Source organism: Taudactylus pleione, unplaced genomic scaffold (genome assembly GCF_031769625.1).
Source record: "Taudactylus pleione unplaced genomic scaffold, aTauple2 ptg000395l, whole genome shotgun sequence".
In the NCBI taxonomy this organism is placed as follows: domain Eukaryota; kingdom Metazoa; phylum Chordata; class Amphibia; order Anura; family Myobatrachidae; genus Taudactylus; species Taudactylus pleione.
In genome coordinates, this window is record NW_028284796.1 from 793,216 (window position 1) to 812,159 (window position 18,944).

Here is an 18,944-nt window from a genome sequence, read left to right on the forward strand (position 1 = left end):
GGCCTGGACACAGGGCCTGATTCAGAGATGTACGCAATGCCGATATTTATGAAGAACGAGCGATTGTTTGCCTTTGCACATGCGTGTAACCCGCACTGCGCTCATGCAGCAATCATTTTCCGATTACGCTCGCACAGAGGATTCAATTACAAAGTGAGTGACTGGTAGTCAGCATATGGGGGAGGTAACGGGGTTGCTAGGCAAACGCAGCCGTGTCTGACCGTTTAAACGCTGTTTCATGGGCTTGCATAAATTAGCCATTGCGATCTGCTTCGCAGCATGAGAGCTCTCTGTGTATCAGGAGAGATGCTGTGTTTGAGACAGGTCAGACCTGCCGCATATGCAGCATGGCTGTCGGATCTGCGACGATATTATCGATGTTTATGCTGTTGGTGACATCGGGCAGATATGAGAAGGCAGCAGTGGGCGTCACTATGCTCGGATAAGCTTTGGAAACATTGGCATATTTTCACAATTGCTAACCGTGTGAAATCGCAGCTGTGATTGCATCAACGTACGTCTCTGAATCAGGCCCACATCTTGCCGATTACAGCATACAACACTTGCACCAAAGATAGAAATCGGCTTCTGCGCTTGAGCGGATCAGGTATCACATGGACGAAGATTGCTAGTGCATACGAATTGATCCGGACCATGCTATCCATAAAATGGGTGGTAACTGGCCAGCGACCATGCAATCTCATGGAACTCTTCTTTCTCATGGCAGTGTTTTGGGTGTGTGAGCCGGCTTCTTTGCTCGAACGTAGAGTGCTGACAGAGATGGGACAGGATGGCTTTCACATGGAGTTGCATTCTTAGTAGAGATGTGTGCGGACCACCGGGTTTTAGCTCTAATTCATCATCTGGTTTTGGCACCGGCAGGAAGACCTGACCACTCTTCCGCCCGATTTTAGGGAGCCTACCGGTAGATTAGCAAGTATGAATAGCCCTGATGACTCCTCACCCCATTTAACTTTATTTAAGCTATGAGTAAGGGTAAACTGAGCATATATTAGAGGAAAAACACTACGTTTCCTTGAGTGCAATGGGGCTTATTAAAGAGGTAGGAGGTAAGACTTTGATTTTGCGTTTACTATTTTGCACAGTACATTTCTATTTTTCTGTCTCTGCATGTTGATGGCCACTTTTACTTTGATACTGTGTGAATGTTGTTGCTCACTGGACAGATCACGGAGGTGCTTTGCGGTGCGCTTCATAAATTGTGTCCACAGTATTTGGCCATACACATTATGGTACCAAACCCACCATTAGAATATTAGCGTGATTTATTTCTCTCCTTCCTTTTATGGGCTTTATGATAATTTTGCAATTCTTGAAATATCATCTCATCTATATTGTAGAACCGTTATAATGTTTCATATAAACCAGCACTGGTTTACTCTACATAGTAAATGAAAATGAAGTGGATATTTGCATTGATTTCACTTCAGTTATTAAATTATGGAGTTTTTTGCATAATCCTTGGGGCTAAATTAGTTATGATTTGCTGACAAGTATTATATTTTGAACAATTGAGAAGAAATAGCTTTGTGGTACTTTGATTAGCTCTGTAATTCACAGTGAAACACAGGAATGGTCTTCTCACATTACATTAAAGTTCTCCACGTACAACATTTACAGGCTCCCAGGTCTACTGTAAATTAGAGTGGATAGAAGGTTTGTTAATCCTTTAGATTTATGTGTATTACTGCATTCAAAGCAATTTTCATAATCTAATAAAATAATAAACAAAATCTGATTACAGAAATTATACATACGTAAAAAAAATGCACCTTGTTATTCCTTGAGGCAGCCTAAAATCAACCCAACAACATGCTTCATGCTTGAGATGAGGTTCCACTGTCGGAATACAGTGTTTTATTTGTGCATGTGTATAGTTGTTTAACTGTTGGGATCCAACAAAGCCCTTCCAGTTTTGCTGATCCCTATTGCCGAGTAAAGGTAACAACATCTCAAGCTTTATAAATAGAGCTATGATGTTGTCCTGCAGGGACAGGGTGAATTAAATAATGAAGCATGTTCTTATTTGTAATGGAAGCACATGGGCGCCTGGGTCCAGGGGGGCCCAAACCACACACCCTGCACACATTTACAATGCTTACCACTCTGTCGGCTCCTCTCCTGCATGCCGTGCCTGTGATTCCAGGGGTAACAAGAGGTACTGTTATAGCTCTGCAACCTTAAGATTGTAGAGATTATAATACTGTATGTTTCCTAAATAGGCTATTTGGATGATCTACTTGACATAGGTTTCATAAAGCCTTTAACTGTTCATTTGTAGGATGATCACATGGAGGTACAGATGTGTCCTCATATATCTAGCCTCCTTGCGTGCTAAACAGCCCTTCTAGTCGCACCCAGCGACTGCGGGTGTATCTGCATGCGAAACGCTACGTTACAGTGTCAGCGGCTGTAACAGTGTCTTTTCAGCGGCTGTAACACTGTAACGTAGCATTTTGCATGCAGATACACCCGCAGTTGCACACAGAATATATGCATGCTGTATATCATTTTAATCAGCAGAAGCTGCTTGTGCTGACCATTCACATAGCTGTGTGAATAAGACGCGTTTGAAGGTAAAATGTTACACAAAAAGACACTCGGCTGTACTGAGTCACATGGAGCTCCCGCGTTATGTGTAGCGAGATTTGTAGCGCACTGAGGATAGATGTATGTGGATACATCTCACCCGCGCACGCAGGGGGGGGTTCCGAGTACCTAGAAACCCCCCCTGGCCGTCGATTTATTGCAGCTGACCAGTGATCGAAGTGCACTTCACTTCGGCACCTGGCAGCTGGCAATATAACTGTCTGCTTTAAATCTGGCCGCTGGCGCCGGTTGCGCAAGCCAAACACAGCTCGCGGACCGGCAGCCAATCAGGGGCGGCCACGTGGCCACCCCTAATTGGCTGTCAGTCCGCTTGGCCAGCACCATATTCATTATACCGCCAGGAACCCAGATGGAGAGGGAGCACGGCTCAGCGCTGCAGGCGATCAGGTGATTAGGTGAGTGATGCGGGGCCATGATGTGCGTAACTGTGTTCACACCGAGGAGGGAAGGGGACTGTGTGGTGGAGGGAAGGGGGCTGTGTTGAGGAGGGAAGGGGGCTGTGTGGTGGAGGGAAGGGGGCTGTGTTGAGGAGGGAAGAAGGCTGTGTGGTGGAGGGAAGGGGGCTGTGTGGAGGAGGGAAGGGGGCTGTGTGGTGGAGGGAAGGGGGCTGTGTGGAGGAGGGGAGGGGGCTGTATGTGCACAGATAGAGGAGGGAAGGGGACTGTGGAAGAGGGAAGGGGGCTGTGTGGTGGAGGGGAGGGGCTGTGTGTACAGGCTTATTCTGGTTAGACATTTGTCATTGGTTCTGTAACCAATTATTTGGAAACACCCCTTTCAAAATCCTGCGTTTGCCACTGCATCTGTATATGTGTCTCTGAATATTATATTTATTCTTTTGTTCAGCTTCATTACTTGTTTTTGCACATGATTGCTTGTACTGTATATTGAAGTCGGTGTTTATGTTGTCCCTGTGGTGCCATGTATTTCAAATGGAAGATTTATCTGTGCTCACTCTTGCATTTGTATGGAGGTGACAGGCAGTACAGGTCTGGACCACTATCAGTTTTTTGACTATATATTTTTAAAATATTCTAAATGTGAGAGTTACTTTTTAATGGGTCAAATAATATGATTGTGATGTCCTGTACCTCCTCTTTTTTTATTGATTCAAACAGTACTGCATTACATAAAATCCTTTTTTTATCATCTGAGGATACTTTTATCAAAATTGGGAGAATTGCCTCAAAGCTTGATAAATAAGTTCCCTCAAAGTGGATTATCACTGATGGTAACCCAATTTATAGGGAGATGTTAAAATAAGTCCTTTTAGCCCTCAAAACACACCATTTTCTCCAGCAAAAGCTTTTATTTCACCTTTGAAATGCTTTAATCCATGTTTTGATCTTGGGTCACGAGCCAATGTTGAGTTCTTGCCCTCCAAGAAAACATTGCCAGCCAGCCCATGCGGGGACAGTTTCCCAATTCCCAGCATTATATACTGTAGCAGGGACACCACCATTGGGCCACCACTCATCCGGGATTGTTCTGGAGGGTAAGCAATCCCAGACACCAGCCTCCTCCACCTGGTTCTGACCTGCCTCCCTCTGGCTCCATCCATCCCTTCTACTCTGTCCTGCCTTCCCCTGGCTCAGTTCCACCTCTCAAAGCTGAGGTCCATTGGACGGCTGATCTCCTGTATGCAGCTGGACATGCCACCTCCCTGGCAAAAGGGAGGGAGGCCATGGGAGGGTGGGCGTCGAAGCACACACATGCTCTGGGTCCATGGCTACACGATACGCCTCTGCGCAGACGCCTTCCTCTGTTAAACCACCCCTGTAAAGAAGTGAAGTGATCGTTATTGTCATCACTCTACATCTGTGTTTGGAACCCGGTTGTGCTACTGCACATATGTGGTCATTAGAGCGCACATGTGCTAGCAAAGATTACTTTGGATGCCTTTCCTTTAAAATTTGGCATAATGTAGCCCATAAGCTACAATTTCTAGCACCATCTAAAGGCTACTGTATCGGAGCCAAATCCTGTAAAGCTTTGCACCCTGGAGCTTAGTGAATTTAATATTTTTGCAACATCCTTAAAAAGCTATAGTGGTTACTTATTGACTAGAATGTCTGATTCAGATTAGCCAGGTAACTGCTTCTCTGGCACGGCGGCATGTGATGCGGCTGCAGACAGCCAGGCTTCTGCTGACATGTCACATCTCATGCAACCACAGCCTCCTTTCCAGCCGTAAATGAGAAAGTCATGTGCAGAACTGATTTCCTTTTCCTGCTCCATAGCGCTCTGTGACCACAGACACTACATACCCTTTGTGTGCCCTAATTGCAAAATATAAACATACACAGAGGGGAGGTGGGGGCTAATGCCATTTAATATTTGGCTACTGGAATGAGGGTGGGTGGGTAATGCTGCAGGGTTGATGAGGAAAATGAACAGGGTTGGAGGAATAATGCTACAGGTGCATCACTACAGTGGTGGAAGGTCCTACAGGAGGGTCAGTTGCCACAGTGAAATCTATGGCTATGAGGATGATCGGAAAATACTGCAGGGGTGGGGGAATAATGCTTCATCGGTCTGTTAGACATGCCCCTATAAACATATTTGTCTGTAAAGTGGGTAATTGAGTCAGTTATCTGGGAGATTCACATTGTTTCCAAATTCCTACATAGACAGTATATGTTGGATGAATGTATTTAATGAACACATAAGTACCATGAGACAAAAGCTCATTTCAAATGAAAGCATCAAGGTAAAAATGATTATTATTATTGTTATTATTATTATTTATATTATTATTATTATTATTTTGAGGACATGATTATTATCTGTACTTCTATTCTCTCAGGTTTGCGTGGAGCGATAGCATTTGCTCTAGCAATACGAGACACAGACTCTCAGCCTAAACAGATGATGTTTACCACAACGCTGCTGGTCGTCTTCTTCACAGTGTGGGTTTTTGGTGGGGGCACAACGCCAATGCTCACATGGCTCCAAATCAGGTTAGTGATTATTGTGACTTTGCTGCAGAGGTATTTCTGGTCATTGTTCTGCCTGAGGTAGCACATAAAGGGTTGCCCATCACAAGGCTTATGCAAATAAACAATAACACTGGCCCTTACACAATTCCGGATGCGATAGCATAGAGCAATTTTAACAAACTGGACATGTGTTGCGGTCTGCATGCACATCTTAAAGTAGTGATGAGAAATTCTGTGACATACACATCTGGGCCGCTTCTCATTGGATGGGCATTGCTGGGTGCCAACAGGGCAGTAAAGGGGCACTCAAGAGTAGAATAAATGTGCCATGGGTGTGTACACAGAGTTGCATCCTACTCTGAGCTGTGTGTATGCAGAGATCCATACAATTAAGTCACAACTTCAACAAAGGGCTCGGGCGCTGCCATGGGCCAAATGGTCTTCTAATCACAGACGGCTACTGCATTACTGTACATGTGACTCATAGTCAGGCCCACTGAGTGCTTCACACTATAAATCAGAAAGTTTAAGATCAGCATATAATGTGGATATCAGTCCTTTGGCTGATGCTTGCTTTAGGCATAGCAATCAGAACATAGAAAATTGGCCATGACTTCTAAAGGGGGGCTACCACTATTTTTTTTTCTGCCTGTCTATGTTTACATTATTGGCAACGCCATACACTTTGCCTGTGTACACTAGCTCAAACTGTGGATAAGTATTAAAGAATGGGATTATACCTGGTCATGTAATCTGCATACTGAAGGACTCATGTCAACCATACAATAGCAATTGAACCTGAATACTTGGTCCTGAGTTTAGAAGTAATATCGCAGAAATACATATTGTCATTTAACCTCTTTAATTATACTGCAAAATGCTGAACTGAAAGGAACAGTAGCGGGAATCAGAAACGTCAAGAGAAATAACTGCAGATATTCTAGATATACAATTAATTGCTAAAACAGTGTTAAGGGATCTCTTATTGAAGGTGAATTAATATTATGCAAAACAGCTAGATTGCCGTATAATGAAAAGAATATGTAATGTAAACTAGCTTATGCCAATCCATTGGAAATAATTGGCAAAGATGTTTAAGTAGTTTAGAGTTTGTTTTATGAGCTCACTGAATGGAGAGTGCGGCTGTGAAATTAACAGGCACCTGCTTCCCTGGATAACGGCTGTGGCATATGAGAACATTGCAGAAATAAATATCAAAGTCTGGTTATTACTGATCTGAATAATATAAGTTAAATAACACTACTGTTCATACTTAATTATCCCTGCCTTAATCGCTTGTATTCTGTTGTAGCTGGTGGCCATGTTAGGTTGCTTTTTTAATAGAGCAATATAAATATAAACCAGGTGAGGGATCATAAGCGTTTCCAAATACAATCCTAAGAGAAATACAAAAGATCACCCAAACTTCTAAATACCATGGATACATAAAATAATGGCATAAGTCTCCTATGATAGCGCAGGATAAAATGACAATAAGAAGAATACTTCCCTTCTTTTTTCTTTTAATATTGGGGGATCTTCTTACACTGCGTAATGTAACGAATGTGCCTTATCAATGCAAGTAAAGAAAAGAAACAAAAAACTTAGGGCCTGATTCAGAGCCACTCGTAAGCGGCAGCTCGTTCGCTCCGAGCAATGTTTGCCCAACTGCGCATGCGTACGGATCGTTATACGCATGCGCGAACCAGTCAGTGCGGCAGAAATTCATGTGCTCGCAAAATAGCGAATGCCTGCTATTTTGAGTGACAGAATGAGGCGTATGTGGGTGGTAACAGGGGAAGGTGCTTGAAAACGGGGAGTGGAGATCCGATCGCAGGCGTGCTTAAAGGTCAAAACGGGCGTTTTATGGGTGTGCATATTTAAAACAGCAGCGTCATTGACCACGTCACTGGGTTATTTTAGAGCCAGAACTGCTCGCAAAATTGTGGTAGCAAAAACCAACCACAAGAATAGCGAGCAGCTCATACCCTGTTCGATGTACTCGATTAATCTAATAAATAGCGGACATGACGTAGGATGCGAGCGGCCAGGGGGCGTAGTTTCCCAAAAAACGAACGCAAGTTTTGTTCGCTCGTTCAGACCTAGAGGCGTGAACAGACCGCAAACAGCGAACGGTTCATTTGAATAGCCACCCCTATTTTCTGGACGAGCGAGCGCAAATAGCGACCGGCTCTGAATCAGGCCCTTAGTGTAGATTGTCATGGAATACAATATCCAGGCACCTTCTATGAGAACAAAGTTTTCAAATTGTCTTTCCACCACAAGGTAAATTTGATAAATCCCAGAATCAGTGATGAGTTAAAAGCACAAGGAGTTCTCAATGTGGAATATAAGAAACACACACATATCTGAATCTTCATCTAAGAAATCTGTATATTGTCCTTACGGTATCAAGTTCTTTAAAAGCATAGAAACATCATTCCTTTCTCCTCTTAAATTCTCCTTGAAACTTGGTATTATTCAGTCCATGGGCATAACTACCCTAGATGTAAGGGTTGCATCTTCTGTGTTATATACATCTTTCACCATTGGGTGATACATAGGGGCTCTTACAAACTTTTTGCTATGGGCCTTCAAATACCTGGTTACGCCCCTGATTCAGTCCCTCTTAATCGGAGTTTATATATCAAGAGATAAAAATTCTGATAGGGTACTACCGTTTAATCAATCCATAAAATTAAAAGTATAGCAGGAAAACTCACATAAAACAATCGCATATGAGATATATACAGTATACCAGCGTACCGAACACAAAAGACAGCAAGCCTTCAGTAGACACCACAATGTTTACGATCCTTTATGATCCCACTAGAACCGCTCACTGTCTGATGATACCACTGGTATAGTTCATCCAAGGGTACACCTCTCCCACTGACGTGTTTCAATTTACATCAAATCTTTCTCAAAGCGGATAACTTTCCGCTTTGTCTGCTCTCAGAAAGATCCTTACTGGAAAAAAAATACTTTATTCTTAAAATTATTTATTTTGAAAATTGTTTCATTGTTTTTTTTTGTCCAGGCTTCCAGTGCAGAGCACATGTGTGGACCAGCAGAACTGGTTCACGCTTGCTCATAGGGATCTACACAGACTGACGAGCAGTAAATGGCAGCCATGTTGCCAGGCAGTTATCACTCAGCTGCCCCATCAATCTTTTCTTACTAATTTGCAGCAGTCTCTGATTTTCTATCGGGATGCCACACTGCAAATCGCCCTGTCATGGTGTGACAAGACCAGACTGGCATAGCCTGGTGCTGATTGTGGCTTTTCAAAGAGAACCACCCATAGTAGCTGTAATAAGCCAAGGCTAAAAGCGCTTGTTTGCCTTTTTTTGTTTGTTGCTAGGAATCACTGATTTATTTTTTGTTATTCTTTCTTTTTACCCTAAAGCATGATGATGACTGCTGTATCTTTACTGCTGCCTCATATGGATGTATTTCATATGTTTCAGTACTTTAAATAGTATAGATGTGTACAGATGTGTCCACATACATCTATTCTCCATGCACTACAAGACGCACTACACATAACGCATGAGTTCTCTGTGACTCGGTAGCACCGAGCGTCTTTTCATGTGACTTTTACCTTCAAATGCATCTTATTAGCACGTTGATGCAAAAAGGATGCACAAGCAGCTTCTGCTGATTAAAATGATATGTGGCATGTCTATATTCTGTGTGCAACTGCGGGTGTTTCTGCGTGCAAAATGCTACGTTACAGTGTCAGCAGCTGTGACACTGTAACGTAGTGCTTCGTATGCAGATACACCCGCAGTTGCACACAGAATATCGGAATGCCGCATATCATTTTAATCAGCAGAAGCTGCTTGTGCATCCACAGCATGTCGCGACTAGAAGGGCTGTTTAACGCACAAGTAGGCTAGATGTATGTGGACACATCTGTACCTCACAATAAAGGCACATGAGACATTGCTATTTTTCTGCCTGCATTTTACATGTACAGTTTATGTAAGAGTTTATGCTCTCAAGTACAAATGAGACCCATAATGTGAAGCAAAGACTTATTGTAGAACTGGAGATGGTGACAGCTTTGCAATAATCTGTTTATACAGTACAATCCACAACCACAATGGCACAGTGCTAGAGTGCACATTTATTTTGAACATGGATGGTCTCATTTGTAACAGTGTAGCTTTATTTGTGTAAGAGAAATGCAGATCACTCACAGTGGTAATTATCGCACAAAGAGCTTTGGAAATATGTTTTCTACTTTAAGTGTTCTTGAACTGTAAGCTTATTGTGTGTTGCAGTTCACTCAACTGTGATGTTGGAACATTCTGTACTCTGTAATTTAATTTTTGAAGAATTCAATTGTGGGTCCAGCAAAGCATATGAGAATTTAATTTTACATATAATATTGTACTAAAGTGAATTATTTTTCTAAGCTGCATGCTGCAGAATAGCTGAAAAAAATTAGATTAAACTGTAATAAAATTTACCATATAGATTGAGAAACACTTGATCTAACGTTTCAATGGTTTATAAAAAAAAAGTATTTTCTGTATAGTATTTTTATTCCTTAAATTTTAGTTCTTTGATGCCTAGTACTAGTAAATCGCTGATGTACTATCTATAGAGCAAGGAGTAGTCATGTTAATTTGAATATTTTGAGCGCTAATAGTTGTAAGCCATTATAAGTAACATAGGTTTCTTTTCAGCGAATATAAACACAGTTCATGATGTATTTGGAACCGATTGGTGGTTGCTAGGCTCCCTAAATGCCTGCGGTCCCCATTTGTAATGATTGTCTGTCGGCCACTGTTCCGCCGTTGAGATTCTTGGTATCCATGCTTCTTCCACTGTAGATGGATACTGCTCACTGTCTTTGAGAGCACACCAACAAATGCCACCACCTCCTCCAGGCTATGGCCATGCTCTCGGCCAAAAACAATGGCTCCCTTTTGCCACTCAGTCACATCACGTGTAAGAACCATGGTTCCACCTGAAAAAGAAACAATATTTCAACAAATTCACATTCACATCAGACATTCACAATGATCATTCAATAGTTTTAGTGTCACCATCTACACGCATGTTCATGTTCCGCTTCGTTGAACTTATACCACCTTGTCTTTCCACATTCCATATTATTTTGTCCGGTTTATGTTAAGCATTATATTTAGGATGCGATTCAGTAAGCCTCGAGGCTCCGTTGGAACTTCACCTGCTAATACTTTGCAAATTTACCAGGTAGGATCATCTAGTATTTGCTTACACCCCTTAGAACTGTGACCAAAAAAAACAAGCCAGGTTTTCTCCTGCAATTACCTACTATGTGCCTATTGCAGATCCTCCAACTTAAGTGAATCTCACCCAAAGGATTTCTGATTCCTGTCACTGGATGATGAAGGATAAGCTAATTATTATACTTGATACTATTCTAAGGATGTTCAATGATGTGAATAGTATCTGTATGACGAACATAAAGGGGCTGATTCTTCATTGCATGCAAAGTGACCGTAGTTGCTGGCAGCCACAGAAGCCTATTTACTATTTTATGCCAATGCGAGTAGCAGTTCAACTTATGTGTGGGATTGTGCATGTGTAAGTGGAAACCAGTGCTGCCTCCCCAACCACCATTGTTAGTATCTGCCTGCACTTCCATCCACCCCATGCTGGGTGGAAGAGATCCATCACATGGAGCTTTTGCTACACTCCCACAAGTCAGGGTAGTTCCCAGGGGCAGACTTAGGGGTCAGGGTGCCCTCTCTCCAGTATTGTTATTTTCATTGTTTGGTTATAAGCCCTCATTTGGTGAATGGCCATTTACAGAGCTGGCCCTAGGCATAAGCATTCTAAGCAATTGCCTAGGGCATCTTTAACACCTAGAGGCATTCCATGGCTCTGCAGCTCGCTCCCGCCGCTATCTGTCAGGTGACAACCAGAGCCAAGTCAGAAGGAGCTTCTGCACAGACATGAATTTCACAAAACCTACTGAATTTCTGACACTCAATATTAAAAAAAGCAATGAAATTCCGATCATTAAGGCTGACGCCTTATTGGACGTATTCCTTGCGCAATACAGATATGGTATGCCATCACACCCTGTGGTTAACTGCAGATTCAGAACTCTCACAGAGTGAGATTGCTGTCACTCACAAAATGGTGGAGCTGCTAATTCACAGAATTGTGTGCTCATTGGAATACACACGGATTGTCTAAGGCAGGAGTCTTCAACCTTGGCCTTCCAGCTGCTGTGGAACTACATATCCCAGCATGCACTGCCATAGTTTTAGCATGCTGTTATATCAAAAAGGTGGCAGTGCATGCTGGGATGTGTAGTTCCACAGCAGCTGGAGGGCCAAGGTTGAAGACCCCTGGTCTAAGGAATGCCGGCAGTTGGGAACCCGGTGGTCAGAATCTCGATCCCAGCATCCCGACAGGGTTAGCATACTTGTTGGTTGGTATGCTAACCCTCTCCCTCCCCTAACCTTAATGCTGCATACACACGGGATGATATGAATAATAACTATATTGTTTAAAGATAAATCATTCATATCGTTCATTTTTATGCAGTGAACAATCGACCAACGTCCAACATCAGCGATATCTTTGGTTGTGCAGGTTGTACCATGTGTTTGCAGCATAACCCTCCCTCTTTGGTGCCTAACCCTAAAATCCCCCCCTAGTGCCTGAACCTAACCATCCCTCCCCCCACCCTAAACCTTTCCCTCCCCCCTTAGTGCCTAACCTTAAACCTAACCCTCCTCACAACCCCGCTACTTACCTTCGGTATCCCGGCGGTCGGGTTTTCGGCATAGGGATTTCAACGCTGGTAGAGTAAGTGTCGGCATCCCAACCACGAGATGCTGAACGTGTCCCGTACATTCGATGTGTTCGAGAACAATGTCGTTCACAGACATATTGCGTCGGCTGTGCTGCACAGCCATTGGCAGATATATCTGCTCATCGTGCTGTGTGTACAGGCGATATGCCGACCGCCCTTACACTTGCTGCAGAGGCCGGCGGAATGGGATAGCTATGTGACCTGTGGCCAGCGGGACCACAGATGATGATTGTTCAGTGTGTATGAACAACCATAATTTGCAGATATATCTATCAGATGTGTACCCACTTTAAGATTGGTGCTGGGATTATCTGATAAACCAAAATCTTGCCTAGGGCACCAAATTGGCTAGGGCTGGCCCAGGCAATTTAATATAATAATAAAATTCCATGAACTATGACATTTTTTTTATCTGTTATTAAGTATACATATTTATTAAGTAGGATAGATTACAGGGCAATATGTGCAGGTCCTACCCATTTATACTCCACTCATGATGGCATATGGTACAGTACAGTGAAAATATTTTGTAGTTATTGTTAAATGTTGGACTACAGTACTAACACAAGCATCCAAGTGCTGCGCCCCAGCAAGTGGTGCTCCTGGCCCTAGGCACATGCCTAATGTGAAATTCACCACTGGCAGTTCCATGCGATTGTTTTGCCACCACTCAGTTCACACCCCAAAACGCCCTATTTCACGGGAAAACATGTCTGGCCAAGTTGCGTCCGACTCAGAATAAGACGCTTAAAATTGTTTCTGCGCATGCGCTGTATACAAATCATGCTGTTTGCATCAGTGAAGAGAGATCTGTGCGGCTCAGAGTTAGCCCCAATGAGTTCAGCTTGCGGTCACCGAGACCCTACCGCAGGGTCTCGTCGCAAGCCCGATGGTCGCGATGGTCTTGACCATTGCGACCATCTTTTTGGCCGCTCGCATATGCTGTGGGTGGTCACAGTAGTGCACCCTTATGCAGTTCCCCTTATACAGTCCCCCCTATGCAGTTCCCCCTATACTGTCCCCCCAGTAGTGGCCCCCCTTATTCAGGCCCACAGTAATGCCCCTTATACAGTACCATCAGTATGCAGTGCCCCCAGTAGTGGTCTTTTTTATGCAAGCCCCTAGTAGTGCCCTTTATACAGTACCCCCAGTATGCAGTGCCCCAGTAGTGGTCCCCCTTATGCAGGCCCCCAGTAGTGCCCCTTATACAGTACCCCCCAGTAGTAGTCCCCCTTATGCAGGCCCCCAGTAGTACCCCTTGTACAGTGCCCCCAGCAGTGATCCCCACCTATGCTGTGCCCCTTATAAAGAGCCCCCAGTAGTGGTCCCCTTTATGAAGGCCCCCAGTAGTGATCCCCCCTATGAGTTGCCCCTTATACAGTGCCTTCCGTAGTGCATAAAACAGACAGACATACACACATAAAACTGACTTGATTACCTGAATCCCCGCGCCCGCCGCTGTCTGCTCCTCCGTCCTCCTGCTGGGTCCCGCTCGTTACTATGGGAGAGACGTCATGACATCTCTTCCAAAACCCACTGCAGGAGCCGGAAGGCGAAACCCATGAGTGAGCTCCAGCCCGGCTCCGGCAGTGGGCACAGCAGCCAATGAGAGTCTGTCTGACTCTCATTGGCTGCTGAAACACTCACATCGCTGCCGGGTAGTATGAGTGTACTGCCCAGCACCAGCGGCGATGTGTGTGTAACAGTGTAGTGCGGACCAAACTCACTGCAGTCTGCACTACACTGGCTGACTAGGGCTGGCCTGTAGCATGGCCGGCGGCGCTCCCACCATCCCCTCCCCCCCCCTGCGCCACCGATCCCACGGCTCCCAGGGCACGAGCCACGGTGACCCTGCCCTAGTTATGCCACTGTGTATATCATGTCTTGAACCTTTTTGGGGAAAATATGCTGCATGACTAAACACACAGGAGCAAACTTAAAAATGATTGGGTATTCTGACGGTATACAATCAGGAAGTAGGCTGTCTTAATACCGGCAGCCGGCTTCCCGACTGTCATATCTCGGCGAGGGTGAAATGTCGGGCGTCTAGATGTAGACCCCTGACATTTCCCCGACGCCGGGAGACCAGCACTAGGCATCTTGGACGAATGGATGCCGGGCACAGCGAGCGGACAGCCGCGGGGGGAGGGTTAGGTTTAGGGTACCTGGGGGGGACTTAGGGCTAGTCACCCCCCTGGGAGGGTTAGGGTTAGGCTAGGGGGAAGGAGGGTTAGGGTTAGGCACCCTCGGGGGGGACTTAGGGTTAGGCACCCCCCCGGGGGACTTAGGTTTACTCAGCGGGGAAGGGGGGGTTAGGGTTAGGCATTTGGGGGGGAGGTTAGGGTTAGGCACCCCTAAGGAGGGTTAGGGTTAGGGGGTTAGGTTAGAACATACTTAACTATCGACGATCGGGATTTCCAGCGCTGTCGGCTTCTGCTGCCTGGAACTCTGCTGTGGTCGGCCAGGCGCTGCCGGAACTCTGCATGCGGCCGGCGGTATTTCATACCGATTCCATTCTGACAAACTCCCCCTCCCTCATTACTGAAAAATATCAGGCATAGACAGGGCCGGACTGGCCATCTGGAAATTCTGGCAAATGCCAGAAGGGCAGATGCCAAGATGGGCCGGTCCGGTTCCTGAGATGCCCGGCGCGCACCACTTGTGAAAATAAAATTATATAAGAAAAATCTCTCCCAAAATGGCCACCCTGTAATAGCCAGAGCCCCGAGGGAGAGGTGGGCTCTAGTGTCCGTATTACAGGACATGCTCGGCTGGAGGCGGAGCTGTTGGCTCCTTGGGTGTTGCACAACATAGGCGGATCACATGAGCGCCAAATCACCGCGGGTACCCCCCACCGCGATAACAACAGTGCCCATCGCCGCAGATAACCCCCAAAACAGCCCTCCGCAGGTGCCGCCGCCCCTCTTCCCACCCGATCATAGTAGCACCCCACCCCACGAGATCAGAGGAGCACCACTGACCCTGTCGATGATAACAGCGGCACCAATCATCAGGTAGGTGCTGATGCTAAAACCCCCTTGCAGTGCTGTGTGTATATATATATATATGTATGTGTATGTATGTATATGTACATACGGTATATATATACAGTCAGGAGCATAAATATTGGGACATTGACAGAATTTTCATATTTTGGCCTCTATTCTCCACCACAATGGCTTTGAAATGAAACAAACAAGATGTGCTTTAACTGCAGACTTTCAGATTTAATTTGAGGGTAATTACATCCAAATCAGGTGAATGGTGTAGGAATTACAACGGTTTCTATATGTGCCTCCCACTTTTTAAGGGGCCAAAAGTAATGGGACTATCAACTCAAAAGCTATTTCATGGACAGGTGTGGGCTATTCCCTCGTTATTTCATTATCAATTAAAAAGGTAAAAGGTCTGGAGTTGATTCTAGGTGTGACATTTGCATTTGGAATCAGTTGCTCTCGACTCTCAATATGAGATCCAAAGAGCTGTCACTATCAGTGAAGCAAGCCATCATTAGGCTGAAAAATCAAAACAAATCCATCAGAGAGATAGCAAAAACATATGCCAAGTCTGTCGTGTTCTCCGTGACCAAGCCAGTGAAAGGCGAAACGCGCGTCGGACCCGGTGCCCCGCGACTGCAGCAGCGGGACACCGCAACACCAGGTTCATCACCACCATTATCCCATTCCCACCCTCCTTCTCCTCTCCCCTTTCTGAATCCAGCTCCCCCGTTTTTGCACACACGCAGCTGACACGTAGCACACATCCGCATGTTACCCCGTGGCTGTGTTACGCGGCAGACCCGAGTGTCTGACGACACGATACAGCTCACTGGCTACCACTTAGACATGAGCTTTCCGTAGTTATATTACTTATTGTTAGACCATTTTGCACATTCTATGGACAGCTCTGACTGCCCGGCGACTGTACGGTGCCGTACATCCCGACGAGAGGGTTAGCAGCACTATCTCTGTTGTTTACCCTCCATACACGAAGACCACTTCAGTTTATTTGCCCCATGAATTAAGCCTTTATTATGTTTTATATTAACATCGTTTTAGTCTCCTATATAATACCATACTGACTGTTTTTTATATTTGTGGCTATCCATTATTTAGTTAACATTCTGCTCCTTATTATCTGCTGGTGACTGTTCTGACTGTTGCTACCACAGCACTTAAACAGTTAAGTGAGGTCCTATGTGTTTATTACGTATTTAGGGCCTGATTCAGAGCCGTTCGCTATTTGCGGTCGTTCGTTCAAAAACAAGGGGTGGCTATTCAAATGATCCGTTCGCAAATTGCAGTCTGTTCACACCTCTAAGTCTGAACGAGCGAGCAAAACATACGCTCGTTTATTTGTTAAAAACGCCCCCTGGCCGCTCGCACCATACGTCATATCCGCTATTTATTAGATTAATCGAGTACATCGACCAGCGTATGAACTGCTCGCTATTCTTGTGGTTGGTGTTTGCTACCACAAATTTGCGAGCAGTTCTGGCTATAAAATAACCCAGTGACGTGGTCAATGACGCTGCTGTATTAATTATGCACACCCATAAAACGCCCGTTTTGACCTTTAAGCACGCCTGCGTTCGGATCTCCACTCCCCATTTTCAAGCACCTTCCCCTGTTACCACCCACATACGCCTCATTCTGTCACTCAAAATAGCAGGCATTCGCTATATTGCGAGCACATGAATTTCGGCCGCACTGACTGGTTCACGCATGCGTATAACGATCCGTACGCATGCGCAGATGTGCGAACATCGCTCGGAACGAGCGTACTGCCGCTAGCGAGTGGCTCTGAATGAGGGCCTTAGTGCTGATAACATTGATTGTCAACATAACAACATAACAATGACAATACTAGAGGTCATTGGATGTTAATTTAACTGCTATTGCTATATATAAGGTTTCACCCCATTTTTTACAGAAGAATTTTATGTGTCAGTTTCCTCAGTGTGCATAACATAGTACATCTCTTTTCCGCTAACATTTTCAGTATATAGGGTTATTGATTTTCTATAAGGTTTCCATGAGATCCGGGACATACAGACAATTTGAGAATATTTTTCCTTATGGAGGATGTGAAATTGATTTTTGCACTGAGTGCTTAAAACCTTTATGTACTTCATATATGGATGAACTACTCCCTATCTGTCACTTTTGATATCCCTATCTCTCCTCCTTTTTTTCATATCAGATGGCGCTACACTGACCTTATAGACCTCCCGATTACCGTCCAATACCATTTGGCAAGACGTTAATAGGCGGAGATTGGGGTTCATTTGGCTAACCATTATCTATACATATGCATTAGATTTCTATGGGATTACTATATATGGGAGATCTCTCACTTCCTCTCCTCTGTAGATATACATGAGGCGGAGCAGCAGAGCCCATATTTCAGAATCTTAATCCCAGACTTATTTATCTATCTTTACAGATATATTTGGTTTCTATATTCTCTTTTCCCAGGGACTCACATACCGAGCCTATAATCCTCTCATTGGTTATCCAATGCGAATCGTATAATAATCAACAGCAGAGATTGGGTCTGATGCAGTGGTTCACTGTTGATTTTTTTCAAGGGATGCCTGCACTAGGAAATCTCTCATTCTGTCTCCACTACATAGTATGAGACAAGATAGTAGAGCCCAGTTGCATCCAAGGATACATCCAACTTTTCTTCATTTCTACTTTCTTATTTCAATTACTTTTCTTACATCTATGGACTAAAATTAACGGTGGTCTTTATACGTTCTACAATAGGACTAATTATTTCACTTTGATGAACCTTGTGTTTTTGTTACGATAGATTTAAGATGTTACATGTCATATAATTTATGGATTTATGCATATCTTCGCCTATGATGTAGTATTATCTACTGAAGTGACTGTCACACTTCCATCTTATCAATTTACATGTGTTTATATGTTGATTGTTGTGTATGTCTATGTCTGTGAGTCCTTTTTACATATGATACCTAATAAAGGTTAAGTTTTATAGAGGTTAGGTGCAGCTGTTTTGTGTGCTCTCATTAAAGAGTCTATCTGTGGTTGGCTAGTCCTTCCACAATTTGTTTTCTTTTCATAGTCTTGCAGGATAAGCTCTGTAGTATGTAGTTTAATACAGAGAATGATATATACTTGTATGTTGTTAATTATAAATTATGTTATTAATTATATTTATTTCTAAAAGCATAGAATAAGAAGTAGGAGGAGCCAGAAATAGTAAGGGGAGGAGTCTACGCCTGTGGCCAGATGCTGACGCCAGTGTGGGCCTGTGTGTTTTCTTTAAATGCCAGTGCCTATTTTTAGTCCCAGTCCGGCCCTGGGCATAGACATGGTCAGTGACTGTGGTGGTAAATTTATATCTCCAGCGCCCACACCACTCACATAAGTGGTGCCATGGACAACAGGTATTACAAAGTAAGATGCCACATAGCTAGATTGGTGCTACATAGTAAAAGCACTTACCACAGTGCTGAATACCACCCTGCTCCGCTTGCCAACTTCCCCATATAATATAATACATACTTTCCATGTATA

At 44.3% G+C, this 18,944-nt stretch overlaps 1 protein-coding gene across 1 annotated transcript in view; it reads left to right on the forward strand.

Annotated features, from left to right (window-relative positions):
• The window catches only part of SLC9A9 (solute carrier family 9 member A9), a 1,019,060-nt gene that overhangs the window by 566,060 nt on the left and 434,056 nt on the right, over nt 1-18,944 (forward strand). The window contains exon 12 of the mRNA XM_088446257.1: nt 5,435-5,588. Within this exon, the coding sequence (XP_088302383.1) occupies nt 5,435-5,588 (154 nt within the window). The remainder of the gene's footprint in view (nt 1-5,434; nt 5,589-18,944) is intronic.